At 41.1% G+C, this 16,951-nt stretch overlaps 1 protein-coding gene across 1 annotated transcript in view; it reads left to right on the plus strand.

Annotated features, from left to right (window-relative positions):
- Positions 1–16,951, plus strand: part of ccdc141 (coiled-coil domain containing 141) — a 44,812-nt gene that overhangs the window by 9,167 nt on the left and 18,694 nt on the right. Inside the window, exons 3-10 of the mRNA XM_064944763.1 lie at positions 2,652–2,846; positions 3,961–4,069; positions 6,453–6,706; positions 7,463–7,582; positions 8,042–8,242; positions 12,658–12,830; positions 13,107–13,248; positions 15,276–15,395. Of these exons, the coding sequence (XP_064800835.1) occupies positions 2,652–2,846; positions 3,961–4,069; positions 6,453–6,706; positions 7,463–7,582; positions 8,042–8,242; positions 12,658–12,830; positions 13,107–13,248; positions 15,276–15,395 (1,314 nt within the window). The remainder of the gene's footprint in view (positions 1–2,651; positions 2,847–3,960; positions 4,070–6,452; positions 6,707–7,462; positions 7,583–8,041; positions 8,243–12,657; positions 12,831–13,106; positions 13,249–15,275; positions 15,396–16,951) is intronic.

Consider the following 16,951-nt stretch of genomic DNA (forward strand, 5'->3'; position numbering starts at 1 on the left):
GATCCAGAGCATCCCAAACATGCTCAATGGGTGACATGTCTGGTGAGTATGCAGGAATTGTGTACAGGTCCATACGACATGGGTGATGGTGGCGGCTGAATGGCACGGCAATGGGCCTCTTGATCTCGTCACGGTATTTCTGTGCACTCAAATTGCCGTTGATAAAATGCAATTGTGTTCGTTGTCTGTAGCTTATGCCTGCCCATACCATAACCCCACTGCCATCCATATCCATAGTAAAACCAGTCCTATATTGACATAAACTGAAAGGTCGCTCAGCAAGGAAGAAGCCACTGCTCCAAAACCGCCATATGAAAAGCCAGACTACAGTTTGCAACTGCACATGGGGACAGAGATCGTACTTTTTGGAGAAATGTCCTCTGGTCTGATGAAACTGTTTGGCCATGACGACCATCGTTATGTTTGGAGGAAAAAGGGGGAGGCTTGCAAGCCGAGGAACACCATCCCAACTGTGAAGCACGGGGGTGGCAGCATCATGTTGTTGGGGTGCTTGGCTGCAGGAGGGACTGGTTTCCATTCACAAAATAGATGGCATCATGAAGCAGGAAAATTATGTGGATCATTTGAAGCAATAACTCAAGAAATAAGTCAGGAAGTTAAAGCTTGGTTGCAAATTGGTCTTCCAAATGAACAATGACTCCAAGCATACTTCCAAAGTTGTGGCAAAATGGCTTAAGGACAACAAAGTCAAGGTATTGGAGTGGCCATCACCAAGCCCTGACCCCAATCCTATAGAAAATTTGTGGGCAGAACTGAAAAAGTGTGTGCGAGCAAGGAGGCCTTCCAACCTGACTCAGTTACACCAGCTCTGTCAGCAGGAAACGTATGACCCGAAACGTATGACCCAAGTTAAACAATTTAAAGGCAATGCTACCAAATACGAATTGAGTGTAACTTCTAACCCACTGGGAATGTGATGAAAGAAATAAAAGCTGAAATAAATCATTCTCTCAACTATTATTCTGACATTTCACATTCTTAAAATAAAGTGGTGATCCTAACTGACTCAAGACGAGGACTTTTTACTAGGATTTACTATCAGGAATTGTGAAAAACTGAGTTTAAATGCATTTGGCTAAGGTGTATGTAAACTTCCAAATATATATGTCACTTGTGATGACATTTAGGCTGTGATTAAAGCTTCTTCAGTCCCGGCCTTGTTTGACTATAGCTCATTGAGACAACATGAATGCTTTTCTTCTCTCAGAGATACCTCAGATATTTCAGTCACTTTCATTTCCCCAGCCTGGGTGGAAGTTTACATGTTCACAGCAGCCCTCTCAATGTTGATTTATATTATTTCCAGTCAAAGCTTTTTCCCCTGGCCTTGTTATAGACTCCTGCACAATGGTTATTTTGATCCAGGCCATTCTTTCCTTGTGCCAAGCACTCATTCACTTTTTCCACCTACTGTCAGGTGTTTGAGTTATGCCTGAGGGCTGAGCATGTTCAATCTTATTTTATACAAGTATGACAATATTGGCTTAAGCATGTGAACAATTGATCTTATACATTTAAATCTTATGGTCAGATGGTTCCTGACATATTTTGCTGTTGCTGCCCTGCTGTTCGGTGCCAGCTCTCACAAAAAGAGGGACTAGTTGTTCACATGGGAATACTATTAATTCACAATCAGATGTATGATTTTAGCCCTCATATTGTCCCAATGCCACAGAGAGACTTCGTTCAGTAATAAGAAGGAGATTCAGCTCCTTATTGTGATTATGCACAAGTGAAAATGTTACATTGATTTGAATGTACAGTTGCATGACTCAATGTCCTTGACCATAAGGATTCCAAAATAGAAGGTTAGGAATGAGTTTAATTATCACCTATGTGTTCCATTGTGGAGGCAGAATATCTCCAGTCATCTTCAGTAAGACATCAGAGTTACTACAGATTTAGACCTCTGAACAACCCCTCTAATTAAAGAGGTTTTACCACAAAACAATCCAAAACAGATTTACATTTGGGATGGAATATGTTGTTGGTTCATCCACTGCTTTTAATTCAGCAAGGCTTTGAACTTCTACAAATATAATTTCAAATGTGTAGTTTACAATAGTGCAATTGAACAAAATGTAAATTAATCTATCAGGACTCCAACTGAAGGTGGCTCCTCTTCCTGCTCGGGTGGCGCTCGGCGGTTGTCGTCACCGGCCTACTAGCTGCCACTGATCCCTTTTCCCTTTTCTGTTGTTTTGTCTGATTAGTAACACCTGTTTCTTGATTGGGTTTTAGTTGGGCTATTTAAGCCGTTAGGCCCGCCTGCTCTTTAATTTGATTTTCCACTGTGTTATTGTGGGGTAGTGCGTGTTGTTTTGGGGTTTTCCCTCCGGACTGGTTAGGTCCTGGTTTTGGGCATTTGTGTATGTGGGCCCAGTATCTTGGCAAGTACTATTTGTTCTGTGCATAATAAAGCCCTGTACCTCCTGCCTCCTGCGCCCAACTCCGCACCCACTACGCCTAGTGCGTTACAGAATCGCTCCATTAACAATGTTGATTTAAATACAAGTATAAAAATGGTAATTTTATGTGTTTTTTTATTAATACAGAGAAGATACTTCAATGAACCAGGTATATCTTATTGTCTTCTGTCTTTTTTTGTATGATCCTTTCTCTCTTGCCAGAAACATGAGGCAGGTGTGTGGGCTCTGCTGGAAGAGGCAGACAGGATGGCAGAGGAGAAGAAGGAGAATGAAGGGGAGGTGTACGAGGCCATGGCTAACTCGCTGAGCGATGCCTGGAGGACCCTGATCTTAATGCTAGAGAAGCGCAGGTCGCTGTTACACCTGGCCTCAGAGTTCTTCGACAGGGCCCTGGAGGTAGGAGGGCTAACAGAAAGGAGATGTTAAAGCTACATAGAGAATGCATAGAGCTACATAGACCATACATATACCCAGATCTCACTTCTAGAGAAGTGCTGGTTTCTGCTACACCTGGCCTCAGAGTTATTTGACAGGGCACTTGAGTTAGGAGCCAGGCAAACAGAAACAGAGCCATTAAAGGTACATTATAGCTACATAGAACATACATAGAGCTGACATAGACCGTAACCCTAACAGATCAGAGCTGATTTTGAGTTAATGTACATGTATGCCTCAGGTGTTTTCACTGCGGTAATAAGCATGTAACAAAGTGATCTTTCAACCGGTTCTGAAATGAAAAGTTCATTTTTTATGTTGTTTGTTGGAGGAAATGTAACATTTCATGATATCAACACAGCATCCAGTGTTATGTTATTGTTATTACTGCTATTCTAGAGTTAGTACATCTGTTTCCTCCTCTCCAGTTTGCTTAAAAAGAACATAAAATAAAACAGCACATTGTTTGATCAGTTTTGTTAGCATTACGTTATTGAAAAATATTTTCCTAAATAGCAGTGTAAATGATGAGGAGCTGTAATGTAATCCTGTTTTTACTGCAATATAAATACACAGGTCATAGACACTGTATCACGGAGCCCTGTAAATATGGCACAATGGGGCAGTTTCATTGTTATTAGTTCAATGACAGTGGCTCCAACCAAGAGGATTTAGTTGTGTGATACTGTACAGCCACTGTAACTTACCCAGGCACTAAATGATGGCCACCCTAAATGCTGCCACACAAAGCAGACACATTATTGTGATGATTATGAAACATGATGAGTGGTTGTGTGACAGATACAGGAATCAGGTGGTTCTGTAGATGTGACTGAAAAGTTTGTTTTTTTGAAATAGCAGAACTGTTTGTACTGTCTGCCCTTTACATGTTTCATCCCTGACCAAACAGTTCTTCTTGTTTCCTTTGTTTACTCTATCAAATCTACTGTGAGTGAATTAAGCCTTTCGAGATCTCCATGAATAAATGTGTAAAGACAGAGCCCATGCTAGTATAAATGACTCTGTTGTCTGACTATACAGATAGATTTACTATATCTTCCTCCACCTCTTGCAGTTTGCTATCAGAATAGATGAGGGAGAAGAGTTCCAGAGCAGAGAACAGGAGCTGGCAGATGCTGAGTGTCTGAAAGAACTGCTCCTGAAACACAGTGTTATGAAGAGAGGTGAGTATATACTGATACACCTACAGTAATGCCCCCCTTAGAGAAACAATGTGTTTATTCCCTTTGAGTAATGACATCCTGATCACTGCTCCAGATGTCTGAGACTTGATAAACAACCTCAATCTGGTCCTGACAGTCATTCAGTCACCTCTGCCCTCCCTTGAGAGAATCATTCTCCTCTTAAAGTTCCTGAAATGTGATGGATTTTACCCTGCCATTCAGTCTCCAAGGCACTGAGAGCTAATGGAGAGATAGATATATGCTAGATGTGAGAATGAGTGGCGTTCATGTCATATCAACAGCACAGGGCTAGGACTGAGACATGTCAGTAAACTAAAAGCTAGTTGTCGTCGATCACATGAGCTGGTTGAGGCTGCTAAGGGCCACAGGGGTCATTATGTCATTATGTCATGCCATCGTAACGGTCATAGAAACAACAGGCACTCTTTCTCATGATAGTATTTGATGAGAGATTACACTTTAGTGTGAGGTGTGTTATTTACTTTACAAATTGATCTATAACAGATGTATTTACGCGACCCAAAGCTGGATCAAACTTTTAATTTAGCTTTATACTCCAGCATTTTGGATTTTAGATAACATGTTTTATATGCGGCGGCAGTACAGAATGTCACCTTTTATTTGAGGGTATTTTCATACATATCTGTTTTACCGTTGAGAAATTAAAGCACTTTATGTATCTAATCCACCCCATTTGAAGGTGTCAAGTATTTGGACAAATTCATTAAATTTGGTAAAGAGTTTTGTATTTGGTCCCATATTCTTAGCACACAATGACGACATCAAGCTTGTGCCTCGACAAACTTGTTGGATGCATTTGCAGTTTGTTTTTGGTTGTGTTTCTTATTAAGTTGTGACACAATACATTAACTACCATTCATTTCTATTGCGCACAACATAATCTGAAACGCAACCAAAACAAGCTGCAAATGCATCCAACAAGTTTGTAGTCACAAGCATGATGTAGTCATTGTGTCCTAGGAATATGGGAACAAATCCAAACATTTTTTGTCTAATTGAATTAATTAGTCCAAATACTCATGACACTTTCAAAATGGTGAATACATAAAGTGCATTTAATTTCTAAACAGTAAAACAGATATGTATAAACATCAAATATCTGAGTAGCTAACCGATTGCTGCAGCCCATCTGTAAATAACCCAACCAATCTACCTTTTTATTTACTTTTCTGCTCTTTTGCACACCAGTATCTCTACTTGCACATCATCATCAGCACATCTATCACTCCAGTGTTCATTTGCTAAATTGTAATTACTTCGCTACTAAGGCCTATTTATTGCCTTACCTCCTCATGCCATTTGCACACACTGTATATAGACTTTATTTTTTTCTATTGTGATATTGATTGTACGCTTGTTTATTCCATGTGTAACTCTGTGTTGTTTGTGTCGCACTGCTTTGCTTTATCTTGGCCAGGTCACAGTTGTAAATGAGAACTTGTTCTCAACTGGCCTACCTGGTTAAATAAAGATGAAATCAAAAAAATTAAAAATGTATGAAAATACCCTAAAATAAAAGGTGACATTCTGTATGTAACGTTTTTCTTTACTTGAAGGAGAGGCGGACCAAAACGCAGCGTGGTGGTTATTCATGTTTAATTTATAAAGACACTATACATGAATAAACTAACAAAACAAGAAATGTGAAAAAACCAAAACCGCCCTATCTGGTGCAAACACAGAGACAGGAACAATCACCCATAAACACACAGTGAAACCCAGGCTACCTAAGTATGATTCTCAATCAGAGACAACTAATGACACCTGCCTCTGATTGAGAACCATACTAGGCCGAAACATAAAAATACCCAAATCACAGAAAAACAAACATAGACTGCCCACCCCAACTCACGCCCTGACCATACTAAATAATGACAAAACAAAGGAAATAAAGGTCAGAACGTGACACTGTACTCATATAAAATATTTGATCTCAAATCCAAAATGCTGGAGTATAGAGACAAATTAAACTTTTTAGCTTCACTATCCAAATAAATACGTGGAGGAGTATACATATTGTTACACATGTCCAGCGTCTGCTCAAAGATGTTGTATGTGCAAATTAAATCATATTTTCCTATTCTGACCCATATCTGTCCCTCGGGTCTACTGGAGAAGTCAATGCTGGTTATAAACAAGAGTGTCTTTCTAATGAGAAAATTGTAAATGTTACAGTATGAAGTAATTCAGCTCTTTGCAGCTATTGGTACTATGAAATGCTTTCAAGTAATAGCAAATAAACCATTCTTCCCTCTCTCTCTCTCTCTCTCTCTCTCTCTCTCTCTCTCTCTCTCTCTCTCTCTCTCTCTCTCTCTCTCTCTCTTTTCCTCCCTCCCCCCAGGTCTCCTGGAGAAGTCCATGCTGGTTCTGAATAAGAGCCATGATCTTCTAGACTTCCTGAGAGAGTTCCAGACAGAGGAGGCTCTACAGAGGAGCGAGGCTTTGCAGGGGGCTCACAGCAGCTGTGGCCGGGTGGAGAGTCTTATGGAGATACTGCAGGATAGGAGGAGACAGGTGGATCAGCACATGAAGCAGCAGCTCCTTGACCTGGAAGTCATCCTCAGCATCTACCAATGGGATCGGCAGGAACAGGAAGTGAGTCACGAAATGTCAATATCCAAGATCAATCCATGTTAGAAATCGACTTTTTACTTAAAACCTTTACCTACCTTATATGCAAGTAGAAATAAATGTTCTGTGGCATGACCTTTGAATAATAAGTATGGTATTAGAAAGTGTATCTGATATTGAACTGAGAATACTTACCAAGGAAAATATGATACCATCAGTCTTGTTGAGCCATAAGGGGTCGTGTTAAGATGATGAAAGCGCAGATGTCTCGGGCTGTGCTTCATAAAGGCTTGCTACTCTATCACGTGTGATTCAGTTGGTAGAGCATTTCATTTTATTTTATCTATTTAACCTTTATTTAACTAGGAAAGTCAGTTAAGAACAAATTCTTATTTACAATGATGGCCTACCCTGGCCAAACCCTAACACGGATGACACTGGTTCAACTGTGCTCAACCCTATGGGACTCTCAATCAAGGCCGGTTGTAATACAGCCTGGATTCAAACCAGGGTCTGTAGTGGCGCCTTTAGCCAGAGATGCTGTGCCTTGGAACACTGCGCCACTCGGTATCATGCACCGCCAGGGTTGTGGTTTCAATCCCTGTATGCACTCACTATTGGCAGTGTAAACATGCATCCACTGCTTAGTGTCAGGGAGAGCAGTCATGAAGCATATAACTCTTCATTTGTAGTAACATGTTACCTGATCTGTTGCACCTTTACCCAAGTATAAGTTCATGAATAACTGATTGTAGTGACAATACATTGTATTCTTTTCAGGTAACCCACTGGTTCAAGAGCAATGCTGACTTGTACTTTGAAAGAGATCATTTGGGCTCAACTCTCACTGAAAATGAAGAGCTCCTTCAGGAATACAAGAAGTTTGAAGAGAAATCCAAGGTATGATACTTTAAATATGAATATATTATGGGGAACAAATTTGCTAAGGGTTTGACTGTTATTTTCATTTGATTCGTTGTATCACACAATAGACATGGAAAATGTGTAGAATTGCAAGAAATGTCCTTTAAAACGGCTAAATGTTCCTATCGCTCCATGGCACAATGTGTAGAATTGCAGGAAATGTGCTTTAAAACTGCAATTTATTTGATCTCAAGAGGGGTGTAAACAGTTTGAACAGTTTGGGGTTGCATGGGTTGAGAGGTGAGGGTTTGTTACTATGCCGATAAATGACAATATCCATACGGCGTTTTGCCACCTAGGGAATTTGTGTGACTGGACCTTCTCAAAAAGTATGTTAGTTCCTCTGATATCAATCATACTGTGCTCTTATAATAATGCATGTTGTATGTGTGTCTGTGTGTGTGTGTTTGTGTGTGCCTGCATCCTGTCCTGCAGGACTGGAGTGAGTTGGTGGAGAAGTTGCTGGCCAAGGCCTCAGAGCTGCTAGCGGGGGAAGCAGAGAGCCGGGCTGAGACGGGACATGTCTCTGAGAGGAGTCTGGCTCTCAGAGCCCTGCACGAGCACTTCTGGAACCTGATGATGGGCCGCCTCGCACACTTACAGGAGAGCAATGCGTTCTTTAGCAGCGCCAACAAGGTACGGTAACTGAGTATGAAAAGGAAAAATGATAACCTAAAATCAAAAGGCCAGGCACTTGCGTGGGTTTGAAAGTTAAAAGCCTTTAAAGGGGCAATTTAACTTATAGAATATAACTTATAAATTGCTCATTACTTCAATTCAACTGTCGTACCCCATCAGAACTCAACATATACGCTTGTTATACTTCAATGTTTATAAATAAAGTAAATGTAAACAAACAATATTTAGCCCCAGAACACGGATAAAACCATAATTTGGCTATCAGGGATGGTCAATCTGGACAGTCCTTGCATCCATAGCCTCATCCCTCAGCTTTTTACTGAAACAGTAGTGGGGAGTACACTTTGATATTGTTTCAACTGCTGATTGCGCTTTTAATGTATGGGCTCAGACATGATTCAAATACACCAATGCATGTATGTACAATGAGGCATGCATGAGAGCATCAGCTGTTCCGGACGACTGTGTGATCACGCTCTCCGTAGCCGACGTGAGTAAGACCTTTAAACAGTTCAACATACACAAGGCTGTGGGGCCAAACGGATTACCAGGACGTGTGCTCCGGGCATGTGCTGACCAACTGGCAGGTGTCTTCACTGACATTTTCAACATGTCCCTGATTGAGTCTGTAATACCAACATGCTTCAAGCAGACCACCATAGTCCCTGTGCCAAAGAACACAAAGGCAACCTGCCTAAATGACTACAGACCCGTAGCACTCACGTCTGTAGCCATGAAGTGCTTTGAAAGGCTGGTAATGGCTCACATCAACACCATTATGCATGAAACCCTAGGCCCACTCCAATTTGCATACCGCCAAACAGATCCACAGATGATGCAATCACTATTGCACTCCACGCTGCCCTTTCCCACCTGGACAAGAGGAACACCTATGTGTTCTAAACACCTCCCTCTGCAACTGGATCCTGGACTTCCTGACAGGCCGCCCCCAGGTGGTGAGGGTAGGTAGTAACACATCTGCCACGCTGATCCTCAACACTGGAGCTCCCCAGCGGTGCGTGCTCAGTCCCCTCCTGTACTCCCTGTTCACCAACGACTGCATGGCCAGGTACAACTCCAACACCATCATTAAGTTTACTGACGACACAACAGTGGTAGGCCTGATAACCGACAACGACGAGACAGCCTATAGGTAGGAGGTCAGAGACCTGGCCGGGTGGTGCCAGAATAACAACCTATCCCTCAACGTAACCAAGACTAAGGAGATGATTGTGGACCACAGGAAAAGGAGCACAGAGCATGTCCCCATTCTCATCGACGGGGCTGTAGTGGAGCAGGTTGAGATCTTCAAATTGCTTGGTGTCCACATCAACAACAAACTAGATTGGTCCAAACACACCAAGACAGTCGTGAAGAGGGCATGACAAAGCCTATTCCCCCTCAGGAAACAAAAAGATTTGGCTTGGGTCCTGAGATCCTCAAAAGTTGTTACAGCTTTAACTATACTGGTACGGCAATTGCTCGGCCTCTGACCGCAAGGAACTTCAGAGGGTAGTTCGTACAGCCCAGTACATCACTGTGACAATGCTGCCTGCAATCGAGGACCTCTACACCAGGCAGTGTCAGAGGAAGACCCTAAAAATTGTCAAAGATCCCAGCCACCCCAGTCATAGACTGTTCTCTCTACTACCGCATGACAAGCAGTACCGGAGTGCCAAGTCTAGGACAAAAGGCTTCTCAACAGTTTTTACCCCCAATCCATAAGACTCCTGAATAGGTAACCAAATGGTCACCCGGACTATTTGCATTGTGTTCCCCCCAACCCCTCTTTTACGCTGCTGCTACTCTCTGTTTATCTTATATGCATAGTCACTTTAACTATACATTCATGTACATACTACCTAAATTTGCCTGACCAAGCAGTGCTCCCGCACATTGGCTAACCGGTCTATCTGCATTGTGTCCCACCACCCGCCAACCCCTCTTTTTACGCTTCTGCTACTCTCTGTTCATCATATATGCATAGTCACTTTAACAATACCTACATGTACATACTACCTCAATAAGCCTGACTAACAGGTGTCTGTATAAATCCTTGCTACTCTTTTTTCAAATGTCTTTTTACTGTTTTATTTCTTTACTTACCTACACACACACACACACACCTTTTTTTCCCCGCACCATTGGTTAGAGCCTGTAAATAAGCATTTCACTCTAAGGTTTACACCTGTTGTATTCGGCGCACGTGACAAATAAACTTTGATTTGATTTGACATAACCCCTTTAGGAGAGTGTGGCACAGTAGTAGTAGAAGTTAGCTGATGTAGCTATACATATCACCTACAGGAGTGCAACACCTTCTTTAACAGTGTCAACAAAGTACAGTAACTTCTGTCTTGTGGCAACAAATAAGCAGGGTCAAGATAGTAGTTACTAATTAGTGAACATAGAGAGAGAATGGCTCTATATCTATACTAGTGTACATGTAACCTTCAGGAAATGCATGCCTTCCGTACCAACAAGGTAGCTACTGAAACTGTACATATGACCCTCAGGAGAGCAATGCATTCTTTGTTAGTGCCAACAAGATAGTAACTGTACATACAGTATAATGTGCCACATAAACTGTGCCAATAAGGTACTGTAGCTTTAACAAAAAAATTAACAAAAACAATTATGAGGACACTCTTGCCAGATAAACATTCCAACTAAATAAATACTTTTTAATAGCTATGTAGTATCTTTCCTGCAGTCAAATGACCAAATTGCTCTCTCGTGGCCTCATGGGTGGAATGTTATTCATATTTTTCACAATTTCATAATTAGTCAACCTTATTTTTTTTAAATGCTGAAAATCCAGTGTTTCTATGTCAAATGGTTTTGTTATATTTGAGTCTTCTGTGATGTACATAAAGTGGAATATTGGGATGCAAACTCAAAATGTAATACATTTCAAAGTGCAGGTGTCTTCTTAAGCCCATAACCATGTACAGTACCAGTCAAAAGTTTTTATTCTACATTGTAGAAAAATAGTGAAGACATCAAAACTATGAAATAACACATATGGAATCATATGGAATCATGTAGTATCATGTAGTAACACCCTTGGCATTCCCTTGGCATTCTCTCAACCGGCTTCACCTGGAATGCTTTTCCCACATGAGCACTTGTTGGCTGCTTTTCCTTCACTCTGCGGTCCAACTCATCCTAAATCATCTCCATTGGGTTGAGGTCAGGTGATTGTGGAGGCCTGGCCATCTGATGCAGCACTTCATCACTCTCCTTCTCGGTCAAATAGCCCTTACACATCCTGGAGGTGTGTTTTGTGTCATTGTCCTGTTGAGGCAGTTTCAGCATGGCGCTTGATGGTTTTTGCGACTGCACTTGAAGGAACTTTCAAATTTCTTAAAATGTTCCTCATTGACTGACCTTCATGTTTTAAATTAATGATGGACTGTTGTTTCTCGTTGCTTATTTGAGCAGTTCTTGCCATAATATGGACTTGGTCTTTTACCAAATAGGGCTATCTTCTGTATATCACTCCTACCTTGTCACAACACAGCTGATTGGCTCAAATGCATTAAAGAAGGAAAGAAATGCCACAAATTAACTATTAACAAGGCACACCTGTTAATTGAAATTAATTCCAGGTGACTACCTCATGAAGCTGTTTGAGAGAATGCCAAGACCGTGCAAAGCTGTCATCATGGCAAAGGGTGGCTACTTTGAAGAATACTTAATAAAAAATATATTTTGATTTGTTTAACACATTCTTGGTTACTACATGATTCCATATATGTTATTTCATAGTTTTGATGTCTTCACTATTATTCAACAATGTAGAAAATAATAAAAACAAATAAAATATTGAATGAGTAGGTGTGTCCAAACTTCTGCCTGGTACTGAATGTGAGGTGTTACTTGTGTTTCATAGTAGATATGTTTAAGAACACCAAGAAACACTATTGATTTAACCCACTGCAGGAAAACATTAAAACAAGGAAAACAGACCAGCTACTGCCAATGCATTACGCTCTCACACAACCTGCTATACATATCATGTGCCGCCTTCTATAGCAGTACCAATGAGGTAGCTATGTAACCGTAGATACCACATTCAGGAAAGCAACAAGTTCTTTAGCAGTGCCAACAAGGTATTTACTGTACCAATCATGTGCCTGACAAATATGTGAAGAGTGTAATTATTATTAAAGCACTAAGTCTTTGAGGTCCTTACACAGTATAGTAAACTAGTGACTTGACTTGTATTTGAATATGCTGCCCCCAAGTGGACATTAAGGGCACATTTGTGCCATCTACTGCACCATAAATTGTTATTTTTATTATAATGACACATTTTGCATTTACTCAGGACTTCCGTTAAACTAACTATCATGTTTACATGATTACTTTTATGTACAATGTCCTATCCTCTCATTTCTGTTTGTCAGGCTTTTGGGGTCCTGGGAACTGTTGAGAGTAAACTAAAAGGGTTGAAGAGCCAGACACTACGGTTGCCTAAGTTGGCCAAAAAGCACGAGGAGCTGCTGCGAAGCATTAAAGAGTCAGCCACCGACCCTCTTCAGAGAGGACAGCTCATACTGCAGAAGGTTGACCCACAGAGGTAAAGTGCACGGCATCCATATTAGGACATCCTCAGTCCTCAGACTCAAAACTTTACTGCCACCCTAGTCAAGTTTAAAACCTGCGGTGGTCAAGTATCACCACAGCCTGCTTATTGCTGGTGTAGCAAAACTAAGATTTTAAATATGCTTGTTAAACTGTATGTGATGCAAAATAGGCCTTTATTTTGATAGACGGATGATCGATCAAGAATGCAGATATTATTATTACTACATGGAGCATTTGACAGCATACATGGCTCTTACGATATTTCTAGCACCCAAGTGGAAGGGGTGAAAAGGATGCTGGGATATGTGAGAGACCGGGTTGATACTCTGAGCCAGGAATGCCACGCCCACCGAGCACTGGCAGCCAAGAGACAGCAGCTGGTGTCCACATGTGAAGACCTCATAGACAAGGTACACACACGTCTTAGGCTGTGTCCCAAATGACACAGCCTATTCCCTCTATAGTGCACTACCTTTGACCAGGACCCATAGGGCTCTGGTCAAATGTAGTGCACATTACAGGGAATAGGGTGTCATTTGGGGCTAACCTTTAGCTATCTTTTTAATCGTATTCCTATTGATGTGTAAGCCCACTGCTAGTCTCATTGGGCCTGATTCAGAGTTGAAATAAGCATGTGCAACTTAGACGATTGCATATAATTTACCGTCAGTAGGAAAGGTGTAAGAAAGTTTTGAGTTAAGAAGATCTAAAGTCAGATTGGTCATTTTCAGCCATATTGTGACGCTAGTTGACAGCCTACAGTCAAGTGCCAATGCTTTTATATGTATGTACATTTCCATCTATTTCAGTTGACTGCATTTGACCTAATTGTTTCGAATCCCACCTTCTCCGCTATGCAATCTGGTTTCCGAGCCGGTCATGGGTGCACCCCAGCCACGCTCAAGGTCCTAAACGACATCATAACCACCATCGATAAAAGACAATACTGTGCAGCCGTATTCATCAACTTGGCCAGGGCTTTCGACTCTGTCAATCACAGCATTCTTATCAGCAGACTCAACAGCCTTGGTTTCTCAAATGACTGCCTCGCCTGGTTCACCAACTACTTCTCACACAGAGTTCGGTGTGTCAAATCAGAGGGCCTGTTTTCCGGACCTCTGGCAGTCTCTATGGGGGTGCCACAGGGTTCAATTCTCGGGCTGACTCTTTTCTCTGTATACATCAATGATGTCGCTCTTGCTGCTGGTGATTCTCTGATCCACCCCTGCGCAGACGACACCATTTTGTATACTTCTAGACCTTCTTTGGACACTGTGTAAACTAACCTCCAGCTTCAATGCCATACAACACTCCGTGGCCTCCAACTGCTCTTAAATGCAAGTAAAACCAAATGCATAGTCTTCAATTTATCGCTGCCAGCACCTGCCCGCCTGTCTAGCATCACTACTATGGACGGTTCTGACTTAGAATATGTGGACAACTACAAATACCTAGGTGTCTGGTTAAACTGTAAACTCTCCTTCCAGACTCACAATAAGCATCTCCAATCCAAAATTAAATCTAGAATCGGCTTCCTATTTCACAACAAAGCATCCTTCACTCATGCTGCCAAACATACCCTCGTAAAATTGACTATCCTACCGATCCTTGACTTCGGCGATGTAGGATGCAGTCTATCACAGTGCCATCCGTTTTGTTACCAAAGCCCCATTTACTACCCACCACTGCGACCTGTATGCACTCGTTGGCTGGCCCTCGCTTCATATTTTATTTGCCAAAATCGCTGGCTCCAGGTCATCTAAGTCTTTGCTAGGTAAAGCCTCGCCTTATCTCAGCTCACTGGTCACCATAGCAGCACCCACCCGTAGCACGTGATCCATCAGGTATATTTCACTGGTCAGCCCCAAAGCCAATTCCTACTTTGGTCCATCTTTCGTTCCAGTTCTCTTCTGCCAATTACTGGAACGAACTACAAAAATCACTGAAGCTGGAGACTCATATCTCCCTCACTAACTTTAAGCTGTCATAGCAGCTTACAGATCATTGCACCTATACATAGCCCATCTGTAAAACTACCTCATCCCCATATTGTTATTTACTTTTATGCTCCTTTGCACCCCAGTATCTCTACTTGCACATGCATCTTCTGCACATCTACCATTCCAGTGTTTAATTGCTAAATTGTAATTTATGTTGCCACTACGGCCTATTTATTACCTTACCACCCTAATCTTACTTAATTTGCACACACTGTACATAAACTTCTATTGTGTTATTGACTGTACGTTTGTTTATTCCACGTGTAACTCTGTGTTGTTATTTGTTGCACTGCCTTGCTTTATCTTGGCCAGGTCGCAGTTGTAAATGATAACTTGTTCTCAACTGGCCTACCTGGTTAAATAAAGGTGAAATAAAAACATATATATATTTTTTGGAACTAATAAAGTTAAGTAAAAGTCATGTTTTTCTGTCCCAGATCTCGGTGTGGCTAAAGAGCAGCAACTGTTTCCTCTCCAGCAACACTGAGCCAGGCTCCCTGCTCTCCCAGTCTGAAGACATGCTCAACAAACACCTGGAACTCTCCTCACAAACACAGGTAGTCAGGGATAGCACCTGTGCATATACTCAACCTAATTCAACTGTATGCCCCCTTTGTTCATTTACATATATTGTACCAAGGTTGGGGTCAATTCCATTTAAATTCAGGAACTTCAGTTAACTTTCTGAATTGAATGAATTCAAATGGACCTAACTCTGTCTTGTACAACTTTTGGACACACCTACTCATTCAAGGGTTTTTCTTTATTTTTTACTATTTTCTACATTGTAGAATAATAGTGAAGACATCAAAACTGTGAAATAACACATGGAATAATGTAGTAACCAAAAAAGTGTTAAACAAATCGAAATATATTTTATATTAAAGATTCTTCAAAGTAGCCACCCTTTGCCTTGATGACAGCTTTGCACAATCTTGGCATTCTCTCAACCAGCTTCATGAGGTAGTCACCTGGAATGCATTTCCATTAACAGGTGTGCCTTGTTAAAAGTTAATTTGTGGAATTTCTTTCCTTTTTTAAATCTCTTTCGGCTGAGATCCCGCTAACGGGATCGATATGACAACAGCCAGTGAAAGTGCAGGGCGCCAAATTCAAAACAACAGAAATCCCATAATTAACATTCCTCAAACATACAAGTATTTTACACCATTTTAAAGATACGCTTCTTGATAATCCCACCACAGTGTCCGATTTCAAAAAGGCTTTCCGACGAAAGCAAACCAAACAATTATGTTATGTCAGAGCCAAGTCACAGAAAAACACAGCCAATTTTCCAGCCAAAGAGAGGAGTCACAAAAAGCAGAAATAGAGATAAATTAATCACTAACCTTTGATCTTCATCAGATGACACTCATAGGACTTCATGTTACACAATACATGTATGTTTTGTTCGATAAAGTTCATATTTATATAAAAAAAATCTCAGTATACATTGGTGCGTTACGTTCAGTAGTTCTAAAACATCCGGTGATTTTGCAGAGCCACATCAATTTACAGAAATACTCATAATAAACATTGATAAAAGATACAACTATAATGCATGAAATTATAGATACACTTCTCCTTAATGAAATGCTGTGTCAGATTTCAAAAAATCTTTACCGAAAAAGCATACCATGCTATAATCTGAGTACAGCGCTCAGAAACCAAAACAACCCAAACAGATATCCGCCATGTTGTGTAGTCAACAGAAGTCAGAAATAGCATTATAAATATTCACTTACCTTTGATGATCCTCATCAGAATGCACTCCCAGGAATCCAAGTTCCACAATAAATGTTTGTTTTGTTCGATGATGTCCATCATTTATGTCCAAATACCTCCTTTTGTTTGCGTGTTTAGCCCAGTAATCCAAATTCATGACGTGCGATCACTAGGAGCAGACAAAGTCCAAAAGTTCCGTTACAGTCCGTAGAAACATGTCAAACGCTGTATGGAAATCTTTACGGTTGTTTTTAACATAAATCTTCAATAATGTTCCAACCGGAAAATTCCTTTGTCTGTAGAACTGCAATGGAACTCAAGCTAACTATCACATGAACGCGTGTGGCTCTCTGCCAGACCTCTGACTCAATGCCCTCTCATTCGCCCC

This window comes from Oncorhynchus masou, chromosome 29, assembly GCF_036934945.1.
Source record: "Oncorhynchus masou masou isolate Uvic2021 chromosome 29, UVic_Omas_1.1, whole genome shotgun sequence".
In the NCBI taxonomy this organism is placed as follows: domain Eukaryota; kingdom Metazoa; phylum Chordata; class Actinopteri; order Salmoniformes; family Salmonidae; genus Oncorhynchus; species Oncorhynchus masou.